This window comes from Miniopterus natalensis, chromosome 17 (assembly GCF_054644295.1).
Source record: "Miniopterus natalensis isolate mMinNat1 chromosome 17, mMinNat1.hap1, whole genome shotgun sequence".
In the NCBI taxonomy this organism is placed as follows: domain Eukaryota; kingdom Metazoa; phylum Chordata; class Mammalia; order Chiroptera; family Miniopteridae; genus Miniopterus; species Miniopterus natalensis.
Genome location: NC_142097.1, coordinates 14,479,595 through 14,499,029, shown reverse-complemented (window position 1 = coordinate 14,499,029; position 19,435 = coordinate 14,479,595). Strand labels below are relative to the sequence as shown.

Sequence of the window (19,435 nt, the reverse complement as noted above, 5' to 3'; positions counted from 1 at the left end):
AAGATACTCTGTTTCACTAACAAAGAAAAATTTTTAAAAATCATGGTATATCATTTTTCATCAGATCAGATTCGCTAATGTTTAAAAGATTGATGACTGGGTACTGGAAGGGGTGTGGAGAAAAGAGCACTCTCATACATGTTGGTAGGATGGCATCAGTACAGTATAACCTTTTGGAAAGACCATTTGACAGTATACATTAACATTTAAAACATGCTGAGCCTGGGGCCCAGCAGTCCCACTTCCAGGAATTTATTTTATAGAAATATATGTACAGGAATGTTGACTTCAGCAGCATCATAAATCAGAAAAATTGGAAACTAACCCAAGTGTCCATTAGTAGGAAGCTGGTTAAATAAATTATAGTATATCTGTATTATAGAACTACATGGAACTCTTTAATAATGAGGTAGATCTCTAGAGCTTAAAATAAGGTAGATTTCTAAGCACTGGCAGGAAAAGATATAACAGATAAATTGTTAAGTGAAAAAGGCAAGTAGTAACAGTATTTCTTTAAAAAAAACCCCAACATTGGTATATGCAGATTATAGGATTTTATTTATTTATTTATTTATTTAATCCTCACCTGAGGATATATTTTTTTCCATTGCTTTTCAGTGAGAGTATAAGAGAGAGAGAGAGAGAGAGAGAGAGAGAGAGAGAGAGACATCAATGTGAGAGAGACACATAGATTAGTTGCCTCCTGCACACACCCCAATTGGGGCCAAGCCTACAATCGAGGGATGTGCCCTTGGCCTGAACTGAACACGGAACCCTTCAGTCTGAGGGCCGACGCTCTAACCACTGAGCCAAACCAGCCAGGGCTATGCAGATTTTTTTAATTTAAAAAAAAATATATCTTTATTGATTTCAGAGAGGAAAGGAGATGGAGAGAGGGAGACAGAAACATCAATGATGAGAGAGTCATTGATAGAGCCCACAACCAGGGCATGTGCCCTGACCAGGAATCGAACCCCGATTGCCTGGATCCTAGGTCGACGCTCAACCACTAAGCTACGCCCGGCCGGGCCAGATTGTTTTTAAATACTGAAGAGATACATTCTAAACTGATAAAGGTGGGCTTACAAAATTTTACAGTCTATACTTTATACTTTTTTTTTTAATATATCTTTATTGATTTCAGAGAGAGGAAAGGAGAGGGAGAGAGAGAGAGAGAAACATCAATGATGAGAGAGTCATTGATCGGCTGCCTCCTGCACGCCCCCAACTGGGGATGGAGCCTGCAACCCGGGCATGTGCCCTGACCGGGAATCAAACCCCAATTGCCTGGATCCTAGGTTGACACTCAACCGCTGAGCCACATCCAGCCAGGCTATACTTTATACTTCTAAAATATTAACTTTTTAAAATAAAAACAATTTTCTTTCATAATTAAAAAAAGAAAACAGGTCCTTATGGGCTTAATAGTCTCCCCTAAAGGTTTCTTAGACAACAACAAGTTCATTTTAAAGACTTTCTTAGAGAGGAGTCAGGGTATGGTGGTTTTTATCTATTTGTCTTATGCTTTATCACAATAAAGCATCTTTCTGCATCTCAGAGCATAAACTCCTCAAGCTCAAGAGCCATCTCTTTCTCTTATCCCAAAATTCAGAACTGCCATGACAGGCATAGAGTGACTAAAATAACAGAGTAATGCTAGGTTTTTAATTTTCATTTTGATGAAAGAGTTGGTCATTTTCATGCTGTCAAAGAACAAACAGAACCATGACTCCTGTTACAGTTTACACAACTTAGTAGAATTTGTGGACTGTTGGCAGTTCTAACAGATTTCCTACAGTTTCAACATTTATTTACCTCTGGGTACTTCAGAGGGGGAGGGAATATATTTCTTTTCTTTAATCTACCTGGTTAAAAAAGTCAAAATAAAAATACACAAAAGACTACAAACCCAATATCTCTCACTACACTGGAGCAAGGCAACCAGAGTGCCCAGATCTGTGTGTGTTACCCACTCCCTGAGCATACCACATAATACATGGCCCTGTGCCATGGCCTTTCTCACCTAACAGAGGCGCCACTGAACATTCCATTTCCAAGGACCCAGACCCAGACAGTTGACCCTTCCCACCAGGGTAAAGTTAACAAGGCAAAGCATAGGAAGGCCAGAAAAGACACTGGGCCTGGTCTGGCCTCTGGCTTGCAGCCTGCAGGCAAGGGGTCACAGAGATGCCAGCACCTCTTCAAGCTCCTTACAAGAAGACCAGCAGTCCCCGGGGCGCCCACAAAGCTAAACAAAGGCCCTCAACAGCTTGACTCCTGACGCCTTAGTGGAAAGAGCAATCAGAAACCAGAGCATCCTGCAAATAGTGATGGTAGGTATTGTGTCATAAAAACTTTTCATGGGGAAACTGAGGCAGGCCAGACTTTCCTGTTGGACAGAAATCTCTTTGAAAAGCCTATTATTCTCACTTCTTTCCCAATGGCTAGCTCTGAAAGGCACCCTTGCCCGACTGGGCAAGCCTGCAGACAGCTTCCTTCTTCCTCCCAGGAAAAATACTTTTAGCTTTCTTTGACTTTTTTTCCTTAACCTGAACCTTCTTGCAGTCTCTCTCACCTCAACAAGGAGCACATTCCACGGCGTTCTGGTGCTACCAATAAGGGGGTGCTCAGCATCCTGAGAAAACACCTCCTTTCCTAGAGGAGCTCTCTGTGTCCTGGCATTCCAAAAACCAAGAAGAGAGGCAGCCTGTGTGCTCCCCTGAATTTCTCACTCAGTTCTGGACAAAGGCAATGGTTTGGGGTGGGGAGATTCCGAGGGAGGTTTGTTTTTAGGTTGTACTGTTAGCCAGAGCTGTCATGAAAAATAAGAGAAAAGGAAGTGGGTGGTAGCTTTTTTCTCCCTGCTCCTGTCTTCCCTGGACACATGGCTAGTAAGCTGGCTTCCTCAGGGCCTAAGCCAAGGTCAGCAGGGAGGGGACGGGCCCACTCTGAGAGCCGTGCTCTGCTGTGCCTGCAGGACCTCCCCAACTGGAGAGGCCGCAGATGGCTTTGCTGTCTGGCCACTTCACCATCAGCAGCTCTCTTGTGCTTAGGATGTCCAGGCATACGCAGGCGAATGAAAGGCAAAGAAATTGAAGCCAATAAAAGCTGCCTCAAATTCACAGGGAGATGACTGAATTGAGATCTTAAAGAAACTGATACTTACTGTTAATGAGGTGAAAGTCATGCACATCCCACCAAAGCCATTGAGAGACAGGGAGATGAAGATGAGCACAGAGAGAGCTGTAAGAAAACAGAAGGCACATAATCAGGGGACCACAGCTGAGCTTCAGGGAGGCTGGGGCTTGGGAACTTACTAAAGGTGCCTCCCCATCCTCTGTTCTCCACTAACCTGAGCAGCAAAAGAGAGGCCTAAAGAAGCTGCTTCACTGAAACAAACAAAAAAAAGTACCCCCAAATCAATAGATGGTGAAACTCAAGTCCTATTTTGGTATTTGTTCTAAAAGTCCTTGAAGCAACAGCTCCACCTGAACAGAGTTGGGGACTGGGTGGCTTCTAAGTTCACAATTCTGCACACAACCCTGCAGCTCGCCTAGTTCTTGGAACTTGCCTCTCAGGTTGGATCAATGAGGCCATGGCAGACTGGCCTAGTTTGGTGAGTAGATAGGAGTTTTGCACACCCTGGGATCTGCCCTCAGACATCAGTCTGGGGTGATTGTTCTTTTACCCAGTCACCCATTTGAGATGAGCAACTGGGTAAAGGCCTAAAAAGCATCCCCTCTAACTTGCGCAGTGAGCACCAGCCCTGGCACAGCGTCCTAGAACAGATGGGCCTGTGAGCATCTCTGGGCACTCTCCCCAGTCCCTGATAAAAGGGTGGAGGAAAAGTGTCCTCACAGTTTGGGTTACTTGCTCCATATGCAATCAGCAAGCAGGAGACAGCAAAGCAGGCACTAAAAACAAGCAGAAATAATACATTATTTCTTATTATTGTTATTGTTATTATTTGGGAATATTTACTATGTATTAGATACTTCTGGAAATTTTACATACAATACTTAATTTAATTTATCAATTCTAAGGAGTATAATTGACCCCATTTTACTGATGAGAAAAAAAGAACAAAAAAAAGAACTGATTTCTCCAAAGTCTCCAACTAATAAGTGCCTAAGCAGGAATTCAAGCCTGGAAGCCACATCTGAGAAACACCACACTGCACTGCCTCCTCCCATCCCCCAGACTGAAGGGAGTCAAGGCTCTGAAGAGACAGAGGACACAATCCATGCCCCAGGTGCCTATGCTCACTCAGCCAGGGATGGACAGAACCCAGTGGGCATGGGCGAGATGAGTGCCAGCTCCTGAAACCCCTCTAAAGAGTGATGGAAAATGTTCCACCACCCATTCCATCCTGGGTTACAGATCTCGCTCATTGCAAACCACTGTCCTATGAGATGATCATTCCCAGTGGGACTGGCTTGTCGAGGCCGAGATCTGAGAGGCCAGTTGCTGTGTGGGCTGACCTTCAGTCTGGTACACTGGAACTTTACATACCAGAGACACATGCCCCAGAGGGTGCACATGATGATCCACGCAGGTGCCCGTGGTAAGGAAAATATTAGGACTTCTATCTTACAACTTTTAATCTCAGCCAGTTTAATTTATATTTTTGTATATGTATCAAAAAGCACATAAAAAATTAAGAATGGCATATGTATATATAATTGATAATTCCATGTACTTATATTAGAGGTATATTTTCAAAACCTTGTTTTTCCTGATAGAGGTAGAAGGTCAAAAAGACCGTGGAAGTCTTAATGACAAGAAACTCCAGACCCTCCCAGGCCCTGGGCCTTTTTAATGCAATATTGGCACATTACAGGATCATAGTACCTACTGATTTGGTGGCAAATGGGGTAGAAACTCTGGGTGGGCATTTAGGAAGCTCCACAGTGTACCTGATAGCAGGTACCAGATGGGTAATTAGGGAACTCCCCAGTGTACCTAATAGCAGGTACCAGGATTCCCTAGTGAGGAACTCAGCCGAGGATCCGCCAGCCAACCTCCCATCCCCACACTGACCTGCCCAGCAGCCTGAGCTTCCTTGGGCCATACTTGTCCATGACGATGCCCAGGGGCAGGGTGATGGCACTGAGCAGGAAGGAGCCCACGGTGAAGGCCAAGTTTAGCATCTCATCCTGGGCCTTGCAGCTAAGCCAACCATTCATCCAGCTCACCTCTTCCTCTTGCTCTGCTGTGCCTCCCCCTGTGCCGTTGGTGACATTCACTGTGTGTGCAGAGGGAGAGAAACCTGATCACAGGGTCATGGCAGGGATTCCCAAAGATCAGAGGCAGGTGCACATTCAAAGTCACCCCAATGGGAATGCAGGGCTGTCTCTGGGCCACCTGAGGGCTCAGGCTACACCAAAGGAGGCTTGGATGTCCATCTGGCCCAAGCCCCCTGGAACGATAATGGAGAGGTTCTTGACTTTGTGGAGGTCATAGATCCTTTGGTGAATCCAATAAAGAAAGCTATGCTCCTGTTCCCCAGAAAATGTAATCAAAGTCTTACCCATAATTTCAGGTGCTTCATGTGTCCCTTAAAGCAACCATGAGCCATAGGTTGGGATTCTCATTCTAGAGTCACCTGTACCCTAGAATAGTAGACCTCAGGACCCAGCCTTCACAGTGGGGCCGCAGGTTGGCTAGAGTCTTCTGAGCAGCTCTGTCCATGGAAACAGATTGCAGCCAGTATATAGGAGGCCGACCCTAGACCACCTGGGAAGGACAAGCTGCTGGTTTCACTGCAATGCCCTGGGGTTCTCCTAGGTCAGTGTGGAAAAGACCCCCTTTACTGCTAAGGACAGTGGACTTCTCAAATATGCAGTCCATATGCTACCTCCTCCCCTCATATTTTCATTTAATCAACCACCACATATACCGTGTTGTAGAACCCCTTGGGAAAAGATTTTAAAAATAGTCCAAACTTATTTGCTTTCACTTCTTGAGGTATACTTTTCTTATTTTTCTCACTAGAGTCACCACATTTGCTGTCCCTGAGGCCACACCTGTGCTATCATCCTGGCCTTTAATGGCCCTCTCCAAAGTCCACCCAGCACCAAGACAACAAAAATAGGAAGGAAAAAGTGCTGCAGCAGCTGAAGGCAGGAGGGTGGGGGACAGGTTGGGAACATAGCTGAAGAACTCACTCCTCTCTGGGACTGCTAGTTATGAGATGCTGACTAATCCTGCAGAAAGAGGAGTGGCCTCTGATTAGATTTGCGGTAACAGTGGAAGAGACAAGGAAATACCTCTCTTCAGAGAAGTGCGGGCCTCCAGATTGCAGCCCTCTGGCGCCAGGGCTGTAAAGCTGAGGTTGCAAAGGCCTGCCCAGGCCTCTCAGGGCTGCCCCAAGGTCACAGGAAAGGATGCACTTTGGGTGAATCATGCCATATGCCAACCTCTAACCAACAAGCCCTCCTAAGGGCACGTTGATTGAGGGTGAGGTGCTGGCTTTCAATTTTGGTTCCTCCACTTCCTACTTGTATGACCTTGGAGAAGTGACTTAATCTTGCTCTTTCTCAGTTTTTTAATTTGTAAAATGAGCATAATCTAACAATTAGTATCTACCGCCTAGAGTTTTAGGGAAGATAAGAAAATCCAGTAACATTCTAGAGCTCACACAAGCATAGAAAGTGCTCAATAAATAAGAGCTGAAAGTTATTATAATTACTATTATTGGAGGCTCAGGATGGTGCAACCAACTGGCAGCAGAGCCTGATGAAGTAACTTGGAGCAGAGTTCCATAACTGTGTATGTGGTAGCGTGGATTTGTGTCTAGTCTCCCACTGGGCCGGGGGACTTGGGGGGCAGGGACTGTGTTCTGGTCACCTGTGTCCTCAACACCTTATTCAGACCCTGGTGTGGAGCAGTTGTTTACTGAATTAATGAGACAAATGGACTCAGATCACAGTGGTCAAAAGGATCAAGAGAGAAGGAAATAGGACATACAGAAACAAGTTGAAGACAGAGGGGATTTAAGGAGATTAGAGCCACAATGTTAACCTCTTAAAGTCACAGAAACAAAGCCTAACAAGCCAGATTCCTACCCTACCCAGCCCACTGCTTTCTCTCAGTTTTCCAAAAGAGGCCCCACCACACTGGCAGCCCAAACAGGCAAACAGAGTTACCCAAGCTCATTGGGATCCACCTCGAATTGTCATACATGCTGCTTAGCTGGAAGGGCCGAGCTGCTCGCCCACTGTGGGGCAGCTTCTGGGAAGGCAGAACTACTTCACAGGTTGGTACTGGCTTCAGGTATCAGCCCTGCCAGCAGCAACAGGAACTGGATGTGAAGTGGGACAACAGCCATTTCAGGTTGGTGTGCCAATATGAGCAAACCAGCACAGGTGTGACAGAGGGGATGGGTGGAGAGGGTCCAGGATTGCTAGCCTGTAAACCTGACTGTGTCCGTGCAGGGTCTAGAGCCCATCATTGCACTCAGTGCTGCAGGGTCTGCTGCTGTCAGCAGGGAGCCATAGCTGGATGGGACATCAGCATCGAGGCAGCACTGTCTCTGAGTAAGGCATCAGGGTGCCCTACCCACAGGTTCTCCAGAGAGGAACTACAGGAGACCCTCAAATCCATGATTGCACTCACTGAGAGAGAAGATAAAATCCCAAAGCAACATACCCAAGGCATCTCCCTAATTTGCTATAAGTGAGATGGGGTGCAAACATCTGAATTGTTTAGAGATCTAGTCACCCCTATAACTAGAGGGTTCATGAGGAGACAGGTCAGAGTAGAGGAAGGGTCTCTGTCCCTCCCATCTTTTATCCTAGAGCCACTACACAAAGAAACAAATACCTTACTTTGGGGTACCAGCCTTCTCTTCTTAAACAAGTCCCTGCCAAAGGGGTCAGCTGGCCCTCTGCCCTTCTGCCTTCAGGCAGTGATGTCCAGCATCAGATAAGCCAGGGGTGGGTGGAAGTGCCTGAGTGGCCCCTTGTTTGTCTATGGAGCAATATGAGAGTGTCCCTCACTCTAGAGCAACTTAAAACATCAGTGAGCCCAGAAGCTTTGTTGGCAGTAAAACTGCCCACATGAATAAACACAGATCCAGCAGATGCCCAAGCACAATCACACCCAGGCTGCTCCTCTCCCTCTGCTCCCACCTGGGCCATGGTGGGCCAGGAGAAACACAAAACAGATAAGCACCAGGAAGTGTCAAGGCCCTGGGGTGTCCCTCTTCTCCCAGCCTACAGCTCAGTCCTCACCCCAGCCCAGCCTGTTCTGTGCCTCACCTGTACCTGTTTAGTAAACAGATGCCTCTGCAGTGGGGGGTCAGAGTGGCCTGACCCAGCCCAGTTGGGGAAGGTGAACCAAGAAGACAGGACAGGAACTGGTGTGGCCAGAGTATGCTGAGAACAGGTGTAAGACTGCTCAGGAGGAAACCCAGGCACAGGGAAGAGGGAACAATGCCTGTACTGTTCGGTCTCACTCACAGTACACTCACACACAAAATCTTTACAGAGAAAGAAGGGAAGAAAAGAGGCTGCTGTGACCCCACTCAGGCTCCTCTGACATCTTTGGGTCAAAGAGGGGGCTCCCCCCATCCCGGGAAAATAAAGGGAGTGGGAGCCTCCAGAATAGCTGGCTGGATGATGCTTGAGAGAGCAAAGGGTACTGGGCTGGAGGCCACTTAAATTCCTGAGTAGCCTTCTGACTGGCTGCTGAATGAGTGCGCCCCTGCCTGGGGGACCCCTGGACCACTGGAGTGATGGTCCCTGCCCCAGGATCTCCTGTCTCTCTCAAATCCTTAGTCTATGGGAACAGGAAGCAACATCTCCAGTGCAGCAGGGGGGATATAGGTGAGAGGTCAGCTTCAGACACAGAGCAAACAAGAGGCAGGACACAGTCAGAGGGTCCTGCTGGGTAGGCCAGGGCCAAGCCCCTTAGCTGTGGTCACAAGTGCCTGTGTGTGCTGGAGTTGTGTTCAATGCTATTTGTTCCTGTGTCACTTGGCACCCTCCCACCCCATATCCCACACCAGGATACCAGGAGTTTCAGAACAGGTAAGTGGCTTGCCCAAGGTCTCATAGACAATACTTGGGGAAATTGGACTTGAATCCAGGCTGTGAGACTCCAAAGATTGTGCTTTTAACCTTCAGGCTGTGCTGATGCTATACTACCTGGGTTAGAGGCAGTTCTGAGAAAATCCTGAGAACACAAGGCTGTCACAGTGTTGGGGCAGTACCAGGTGGACCTTAAAGTCACCTAGTGAGAATGGGACTGCTCCCAAGATCCTCCCATGAGGTCCCTGAAAGGCAACCCAAGTTGGACAGGACCTTAACAGGATACCAAGAAGCCAGGCGGGGTGAGCAGAGGATGTGGGGGAGAAAAATTAGGTCATGAAATGGGAAGGAAGACGGAAGGTTTGGTGGGGAGGGCTGAGGGCACCAGCTCCTCTCTGCGACACATCCTGAGGCTGTGGGCACCAGCCTTTAGACTTTTTTACCCATTGCTACAATTTTTATTTAATCCAAAATACACTGGGGAGGGGAGTGAAAACGGTCATATTCACGGCAATAAAAGTGAAAGGGCAAGTTTTCAAAAGCTATCAACCACTAACCCTGGGTGTAGGAGACCATAAAAAGGGAAGGCCTCATAAGCGACTGGCATGAAATATTCAAAGTGATAAAAAGCAAGGACCTACAACCAAGACTGCTTTCCCAGCAAGGCTATCATTTAAAATTGGAGAAATAAAGAGCTTCCCAGACAAGAAAAAAGCTAAAGGAGTTCATCACCACCAAACCAATATTACAAGAAATGTTAAAGGGTCTTCTTTAAGAAGAGAAAAAAATACACACAGAGACATAGTTAAAAGAGTAAAATGGCAATAAATACGTACCTATCAATAATCACTTTAAATGTAAATGGCTTAAATGCTCCAATCAAAAGACATAGGGTAGCTGAATAGATAAGAAAACAAGACCCATATATATATGCTGTCTACAAGAGACCCACCTCAGAATTAAAGATACACACAGACTCAGAGTAAAGGGATGTAAAAAGATATTTCATGCAAATGGAAATGAAAAAAAGAAAGCTGGGATAGCAATACTTATAACTGACAAAATAGACTTTAAAATAGCCCTGGCCAGCATGGCTCAATGGTTAAAGTGTCAGCCTGTGCACCAAAGGGTTGAGGGTTCAATTCCCAGTCAAGAGCAGGTACCTGGGTTGCAGGTTTGATCCCTGCTCCCAGTTGAGACATGTGCAGGAGGCAACCTGTCACAGCAATGTTTCTCTCTCTCTCTCTCCCCTTCCCCCCTCCCTTCCACTGTCTCTAAATATCAATGGAAAAATATCCTCACTCCTCAGGTGAGGATTAAAAACCCCCCACAAACAAACAAAGCCTATAGTAAGAAACAAAGAAGGACACTACATAATAATAAAGGGAACATTCCAACAAGAGGGTATAACCCTTATGTAACCATTTATGCACCCAACACAGGAGCATCTAAATATATAAAGCCAATCTTTATAGAAATAATGGGAGAGATCAACAGTAATATAGTCATAATAGGAGATTTTAACACCCCACTGACATCAATGGATAGATCTTCCAGACAAAGAAATCAACAAGGAAACAGAAGCCTTAAATAATACACTAGATCAAATGGATTTAATTGATATCTTCAGAGCATTTCACCCCAAAGAAGCAGAATATACATTCTTTTTAAGTGCACATGAAACATTTTCTAGGATAGACCATATGTTAGGACACAAAACAAGTCTCAATAAGTTTAAGAAGACTGAAATCATATAAAGCATCTTCTCTGATCATAATGGTATGAAACTAGAAATTAATCATAAGAAAAAAACAGAAAAACACACAAAGACATGGAGACTAAATAACATGTTACTAAACAATGAATAGGTTAACAATAAGATCAAGGAAGAAATCCAAAAGATATCTTGAAACAAATGAAAATGACAACACAACAACCCAAGATCTATGGGACACAGCAAAAGCAGTCCTTGGAGGGAAATCCATAGCATTACAGGCCTATCTCAGGAAAAATCTCAAATAAACAAAATAACTTTACACTTAAAGGTACTAGAGGTACTAGAAGGTACTTAAAGGTACTAGAAAAAGAAGAACAAACAAAGCCCAAAGTGAGTAGAAGAAAGATCAGAGCAGAAATAAACAGAGTATAAAAAATAATACAAAATTTCAATAAAATCAAGAACTGATTCTTTGAAAGGATAAGTAAGATTGAGAAACCTTTATCCAGACTTACCAAGAAAAAAAGAAAGAGGGCCCAAGTAAATAAAATCAGAAATGAAAGAGGAGAAGTAACAACTGACTCCACAGAAATGCAAAGGATTGTAGCCCGGCTGGGCGTGGCTCAGGGGTTGAACGTTGACCTAGGATCCAGGCGATTGGGGTTCGATTCCCTGTCATGGCACATGCCCAGGTTGCAGTCTTGATCAATCTCTCTTTCATCATTGATGTTTCTATCTCTCTCTCTCCCTCTCCTTTCCTCTCTCTGAAATCAATAAAGATATATTTAAAAAAAAGAAAGAAATGCAAAGGATTGTAAGAAAATATTATGAACAACTATATGCCAACAAATTGGACAATTTGGATGAAATAGATAAATTCCTAGAAACATACAATCTTCCAAAACTGAATCAGGAAGAATCAGAAATCCTGAACAGACAGATTACAACTAATGAAATGAAGCAGTAATCAAAAAACTCCCAACAAACAAAAGTTCTGGACCAGATAGCTTCACAGGTGAATTTTACCAAACATTCAAAGAAGAACATTTATCCTTCTCAAGCTATTCCAAAAAATTCAAGAGGAGGAAAGACTCCCAAGCTCTTTTTATGAGGCGAGTATTATTCTAATTCCAAAACCAGATAAAGATATTATAAAGAAAGAAAATTATAAGCCAATATCCCTGATGAATACAGATGCTAAAATCCTCAAAAAAATATTAGCAAACTGGATCCAGTAATATATTAAAAAGATAATACACCATGATGAAGTGGGATTTATTCCAAGGATGCAAATCAATAAACGTGATACATCATATAAACAAAATGAATGATAAAAATCACATGATCATATCAATAAATTCAGAAAAAGCATTTGATAAAATTCAGCACTCATTTATGATAAAAAACTCTCAGCATAGTGGGAATAGAAGGAACATACCTCAATGTAATAAAGGCCATATATGACAAACCCACAGCCTACATCATACTCAATGGGCAAAAACTAAAACTGTTTCCCTTAAGATCAGGAACAAGATGAGGATATCAGCTTTCACGACTCTTATTCAACAGAGCACTGGAAGTCCTAGCCACACAAATCAGACAAGAGCAAGAACTAAAAGGCATCCCAATTGGAAAGGAAGAAATAAAACTGTCATTACTTGCAGATGACATGATACTCTATATAGAGAACCCTAAAGATTCCACCAAAAAGCAGGATACAAAATAAATATCCAGAAATCAGTTGCATTTGTATATACCAATAATGAACTATCAGAAAGGGAAACTAAGAAAACAATCCCATTTACAATTGCATAAAAAAAATAAAATAAAATGCCTAAGAATAAATTTAACCAAGGATGTAAAAGACCTGTACTCGGAAAATTATAAGACACTGAAGAAAGAAAGTGAAGATACAAATATGTGAAAGCACATACCGTGTTTATAGATGGGAAGAATTAACATCATTAAAATGTCCATGCTACCCAAAGCAACCTACAGATTCAACACAACTGCTATCAAGATACCAATGGCGTATTTCACAGAACTAGAATATTCCAAAAATTTTTATGAAACCACAAAAGACCCCAAATAGCCACACAATCTTGAGAAAGAAGAACAAAGTTGAAGGAATCACACTGCCTGATACCAAACTATACTACAAGGCCATAGTAATTAAAACAGCAAGATACTGGCATAAAAACAGACATATAGATCAATGGCACAGAATAGAGAGCCCAGAAATAAACTTACACCTTTATGGTCAATTAATATTTGACAAAGGAGGCAAGACCATACAATGAGGTAAAAACAGTCTATTCAATAAATGATGGTGGGAAAATTGAACGGATACATGCAAAAAAATGAATTAGACCACCTTCTTTTTTTTCTTTTTTTGTTAATTCTTGTCACCTGAGGATATTTTTTCCATTAATATTTTTAGAGAGAATGGAAGGGAGGGAGGGAAAGAGGGAGAGAGAGAGATACATTGATTGGTTGCCTCCTGCAAGGCCAGAACTGGGGCCAGGGATCAAACCTGCAATCCAGGTACATGCCCTTGACCAGAAATCAACCCCGCAACCCTTCAGTGCGCAGGCTGACACTCCAACAACTGAGCCACACCGGCCAGGGCTTTAGACCACCTTCTTACACCATATACAAGAGTAAACTCAAAATGGATTCAAGACTTAAATGTAAGACTTGAAACCACAAAAATCCTAGAAGAAAACATAAGCAGTAAAATCTCAGACATTTCTAGTAGCAATATATTTTCTGATATATCTCCTAGGGCAAGAGAAACAAAAGAAAAAATAAACAAATGGGACTACATCAAACTAAAAAGATTTTGCACTGAAAAGCAAACTATAAACAAAATGAAAAGACAACCTGCTGAATGGGAGAACATATTCGCCAATGATACATCTGATAAGGGGTTAATACCCAAAATTTATAAAGAACTCAGACAACTTGCCCTGCCCAGTATGACTCAGTGGGTTAAACGTTGTCCCATGCACCAAAACGTTGCTGGTTCAATTCCCGATCAGAGCGCATGCCCAGGTTGCGGGCTCGATCCCCAGTCGGGGGCGTGCAGGAGGCAGTCTCTCATCATTGATGTTTCTCCCCCTCTCCCTTTCTCTCTCTGAAATCAATAAAGATATATATTTAAAAAAAAAAAAAATGGGCAAAGGACCTGAACAGATACTTCTCCAAAGAGAACATACAGATGGCCTATAGACATGAAAAGATGCTCAACGTCACTAATTATCAGAGAAATGTAAATTTAAACCACACTGTATATCACCCCACACCTGTCAGAATTTCTATCATCTATAAATCAACAAACAACAAGTGTTGTCAAGGATGTGGAGAAAAGGGAATCCTCGTGCACTGTTGGTGGGAATGCAGATTGGAGCAGCCACTGTGGAATGCAGTATGGAATTACCTCAAAAAATAAAAAAATGGAACTGCCTTATGACCCAGTGATTCCACTTCTGAGAATATATCTGAAAAAACCTAAGACACTAATTTGAAAAAACATATGCACCCCTATGTTCACTGCAGCATTATTTACAATAGCCAAGATTTGGAAGCAGTGCCCATCAGTAGATGAGTGGATAAAAAAGCTGTGGTACATTTACAAAATGAAATACTACTCAGCCATAAAAAAGACAAAAATCTTACCCTTTTTAACACCATGGATGGACCTGGAGAGTATTATGCTAAGTGAAATAAGCCAGTCAGAGAAAGACACATACATATGATTTCACTTATTTGTGAAATCTAATGAACAAAATAAACTAACAAAATAGAAACAGATTCATAGATACAGAGAAAACACTGACAGCTCTCAGAGGGGAGAGGGTTGGAGGGGGTGAAAAGGTGAAGGGGATTAAGCAAAAAGAAAAAAACTCAAAGACACAGACAACAGTATGGTGATTACTAGAGGGAAAGGGGTGGAGGGAGGCAGAAGGTAAAGGGAGGATAAATGGTGATAGAAGGAGACTTGACTTGGGATGGTGAACAAACAATACAATATACAGATGATATATTATAGAATTGTACACCTGAAACCTATATAATTTTATTAACCAGTCACTCAAAAAAATTCAATTAAAAAAAAGGGGAGGAGGGCGTCGAAGTCATAGGGAATATCTCCTGTCCACATCTAGAGCCTCGGCCCAGCCCTGTGGGGACCAAGCCTGATCCTGCTTCCCTGGGATGGCGGCCCCTCTGCCCTCTCAGAACCCTGACGGCCAGCTTCCTGCTTTGTTTCCGTGAGGATAGGTATGGCTCTTCCCCCCACACCACAGGTAGAGGCACTACAGTGATCGAGAACACAGACCTGGGTCTGCCTTGGTGTGTATGGCTAGGCTGGACTGTGACTCCTTCAGGCAGAGGCCATGTCTCTCACCTTCATAGCCCCCACCCCACCTAGCATGTGGCAAACCCTCAACAATTCATAAGAATCTAAGAGGTGAAACTGATCGCCCACCTCGGCCTCCCTCACTTCTAGCCTTGAGAATAAAATCCAGTCTCCCCAAGCAGCTTCCCCAACCCTGCAGGCCCAGGCCCCTTCCCGCCCCTCAGTCCTTTCTCTCCTCTTCTCCAGCATTCAGTCTGCCTCAGGGTTTCTTGCCCCCTTCTCTCCAGACTCACTCTTCCTCACATTCCACACTTCTACCTAAACATCACAGAGGCCCTCCCACCCAAGTTCAATCAGATCCCCACTGTCACTCTCAGTGCTAATATGCTGCTGTCCGTTGGAGTCCTGACCGCCACTTGAAATTATACAGGACTGTGTGTGGTGACTCGTTTGATGCTGGCACACTGCAGATACCCTGAGGGCCAGGAAAGCTCTGCACTCCAGGATAGCACCTCAAAACTGTTTAAGTACAGGTTAGATGAAAGAGGAGATGAAACATCCACAAGTAGCACCAGCTCCTGAGTTGCCCCTGCTGAAATGGGCCACCCAGATGACAGAGAAAGTGAAGAAAGAGGTCATGTGTGGGTGGTTACAGTGGCCATCTAGAGGCCAAAAGGAAACAGTCCTGGAAAAGCCCCATTACTCCTGGGCTGGGACCCGGTCAGTCTCCTGCCCACACCAGGGGGACTGGTGGGGAGGCAAAACGTAAATGCCCAGCCCCGGCCCCTGTCATCAATCCTGACTGTCCAGCAGGCAGGGCAAAAAGAGCTCAGTAGCAACAGAGAAAGGGGCTCTTTCTTTCCTTCTCCCACCTCACCAAGCTGGAACCCAGCACTGTGTCTGTGGCCAGATTCTGGCTGGAGTCCCAACAAAGAGTTCTGAGAACCTTTCAACAGGTTCAGGCAAAGTTTCTTTAGAGGACAAACCAAAGCATCAGTCCTAAAAGCAACAAAAAGCTGACAAATTTGCATCTCAATCAGGTGTAGGCTGGTCTGCTTTTCACAAGTCTAATTCAATAAATTCAATAAATGGCTTAACTGCTCCTCTGCAATTCAGCCATCCACCAAGTTTGAAAATATTAGACCTCAGCAGAAACCTTGACCTTAAATCCTTCCAGTCAGGCGATGCACAGGGATTCCTGACTCTGAAAGGCAACAGGCTACTTGGACTCCCAGAAGCAGGAACATAGAGGCCAGAGAGATAAGCTGTATAGAATCAGCAGGCCTGCCTGCTGAGGATGCTGAGTCAGTGGGTTTGCCAGAGAGTCAGAGAAACCAAAATCAGAGGCAGGAGCAAAGGCATGGGATAAGAAGTTGATGTTCAACCCACACCCTGACCCTTCACCTTCACCTTCACCTTCACTTTGGGCTACAAGAGGGACCAGTCAAGCCTTAAAGGCTTAAATACTAACTCAGCACGGGGTTGGCACAATCTCTGGGACTCCTCCCACTTAAACTAAGGAAGTAGCTAAGGTTGAGGCAGGAATAAAGTGACCAGCCCCAATGCTGCCAATACCATAAAATAAATTAAATCAGTGTACAAACTGGGGAAGAACCCTAGAATCTGACCTTCCAATACCAAGAGGGTAAAAAAAAAAAAAAAAAAATTGAATATAGCAGTCCTCCAGTGTGAACAAGATGCTAAAAAATTCACCTGGGGGTGATGACTTTTTTTTTATTTTTTAGACTTTCTGTGCAGCCTGAGAGAGCCCAGGGAGGCAAGCAGGAAGGGTCATGATCTAAAAGGGAGGAGAGAGGAAGGGAGTAGAGGAGCCAAATACTCTCCAACCTGTTCCTTCCAGAGTCATTAATCTAACATTTCTTGGGCAGAACAGAAAGCTTCTGTGAGGAACAAGGTCTGAGTGACTTTCCCATCTCCCAAGATTTCTTGCTGACATGGGGAAAGCTCTGCCAAGAACCCTTAGGCTATCAGGAAATATTTCTGAGTGGCTAAAGGCTAAAGGTTCGAAATGATACACTCTTTGCCCTGAAATGATACACTCTCTGCCCTCTCCCAGGAGCCGGTGCATCCCCTCCCTTTCCCCTGCCCTAAACCTCTCCAGCTAGGCTCCCCTAGAGACTGGAACACTCACAAGTATCCTGGGAAGGTCAGAGAAGAGCAGGAAGGACTCTACATGGGGTTACAGGCAGCATGAACTGGTTCAGAACTTTTTCTTTCCCCAAACTAAGAACTCTAGAAAGACAATGCATGCTGGTGGTGTGATCAGGGAGTCAAGATTGGGCTGTCCCCATTTAAAGGGACTCAGGAAGGGGCTGGCTAACAAAGGTAATGGGGAGAGGCATTACTGAGTTCAACTATTAGGCTGAACTGCTGGAGACAGCAAGAGCGCAGAGGGAAATGTTTCCTATCCAGATAACCTAGGAAATGGGTAGGAGGGTAGAAGTTGGGAGCAACCTGAGTCCCACTGTTGGGCTGAACCTACTGAGGTGCAACAATTAGGACCTTCACAAGGGGCTGGGAAGTATGTAGGTAGGGATGGGGGTCTATTCCTGTAGACCAGCATCCTCAGCCAGCATTCAGCAACACCAACGGTGTGGCAAAGGGAAAGGACAGACCTAGTGCCATTTCTATAAGTACCCCCCTTGCCCCCCCCTCCCCAATGGAGGTAGAAGGCCACTGAGATGTTCTCACAGCCTGTGGGAGGAAATGTCCATTGGGAAATCACAAAGCAGCAAAAACAGACAAGAAATTGTATCTGACAAGCCCTTAAGAGACTCCATAATGATCTGACTAAAAAACATCTAAATTCTAGATGAACCTTCCACAGGGTGGAGGCCAAGCCACTTCCTCTCTCTTGCTACACCCCAGGCACTGAGTCAGGAGTTCCTCTTTCTACAGTCACAGAATATCATGCTTAATGCAAGGCAAGTGATGTCCCAGGCCTTGGGAGGAGAGGTGTCCAACAATGTTCCCAGGTGGTGGAAATAACACCCCGGACTTAGGGGTTCTGATTCTATTACAGTTCCTTGGGCAAGTCAGAAGATCCGTCTGAGCCTCAGTTTCTTCATCCATAAAACGGGAACAATGGTATGTACCCGGCAGAGCTGGGTGAGGATCCAATAGGCCTTTCGCTAACCCGGAGGCGCTGCGCGGCGAGGTAGTATTGCTGGCTAGGTCTGTCCCGCCATCTCGCCCTATCCAAAAGCCCCCACCCCAGGAACCACCCCAGCCGAGCCCCACGCGCCCTCTCACCTGGCTCAGTACACAGGTAGGAGTAAAAGCCCTCTGACTTGAGCATGATGAGCAGCGAGCCCCAGCCCAGGAGGACTGCCGAGAAGAGGAGGTTTTCCAGCACCGCCGTGCAGGCCATCCACCAGCGGCGCCGATGGGCAGTGGCCAAGGTGGGCGCCATGACGCGGCGAGGTGGCCCGGCTCCGGCTTTGCAGCCACCTGCACACAGACCTCGGCGTCAGCCCCCGGCCCTGACCAGTCGGTGCGGCCGAACTCGGCCCCTGCGGCAGCGCGGAGCTTGTCACCCCTCTGCGGCCCGGGCTGCAGGTGCGCGCTGCCAAGGAAGCCCCAGCCTTGCCCGGGACCTGGGCCACCCACCGCGGCTGACCTATACGGCTGCCCTCGGAGACGGGAGAGCCGTGCAGGCCAGGCAGGGAGACTTCTCCCTCAGCTCGCTCAGAGGTAAACTGAGGTATGCTAGCAGGAAGGGACTAACGCCTGCTCAGGGACGTGGAATTCGTCCTGGCTCCCAGCATGATTGACATAGCTTGGGAGTCCGCAGGGGTGGCAGCCTGAGGTAAGGACACCTGAACAGGGGCGTACCTGAGGGCGGCCACTCGCTCAGATCCTGACAGGCGCCCGCCCGCAATGGAGACCCTTCCCCAGGGCTGGTTCCTTCAACCACTAGATCAGCGCACCGAGCTCGCTCCAGTCCGCCTACGGCTCGCTGATTGGCCTGATGGCACAGGAACTGCCGCGCCATTGGCCGCTGTCTAGGTCGCTAGGCACTGCGGCCACGCGAACCCCGCATGGGAGGCGAAGCCGGTTCAAACCGGCGGCGCGAGCCACCTGCGCGACCCCCATCCTGGGCTGTGTCCCCGGGAATTTGCCCTTTTCGATGGAAACGGATCCCGGTTCCTCCATTTCCTTGCTCCTCCTAAATTCGTCATCTCCTCTGGCGGCTCCTCATCCATCCAGTCTCTTTCCTCTCATATTCACACATCTCCCTTACAACCCCTCCTCGTGAGGCTTCTGCCCCCGGCACCCCCACCCGAGGCCCAGATTCCCAGAATC

The 19,435-nt window shown here is 45.7% G+C and overlaps 1 protein-coding gene across 1 annotated transcript in view; it reads right to left on the bottom strand.

Moving 5' to 3' along the window:
• The window catches only part of SLC43A2 (solute carrier family 43 member 2), a 40,336-nt gene extending 21,316 nt beyond the window's left edge, over positions 1-19,020 (bottom strand). Inside the window, exons 1-5 of the mRNA XM_087825976.1 lie at positions 18,965-19,020; positions 18,383-18,580; positions 5,041-5,245; positions 3,859-3,914; positions 3,167-3,243 (exon numbers count right to left, since the gene is read on the bottom strand). Of these exons, the coding sequence (XP_087682102.1) occupies positions 3,167-3,243; positions 3,859-3,914; positions 5,041-5,245; positions 18,383-18,542 (498 nt within the window). The 5' untranslated portion in view covers positions 18,543-18,580; positions 18,965-19,020. The remainder of the gene's footprint in view (positions 1-3,166; positions 3,244-3,858; positions 3,915-5,040; positions 5,246-18,382; positions 18,581-18,964) is intronic.
• Between the last annotated feature and the right edge of the window lie 415 nt (positions 19,021-19,435).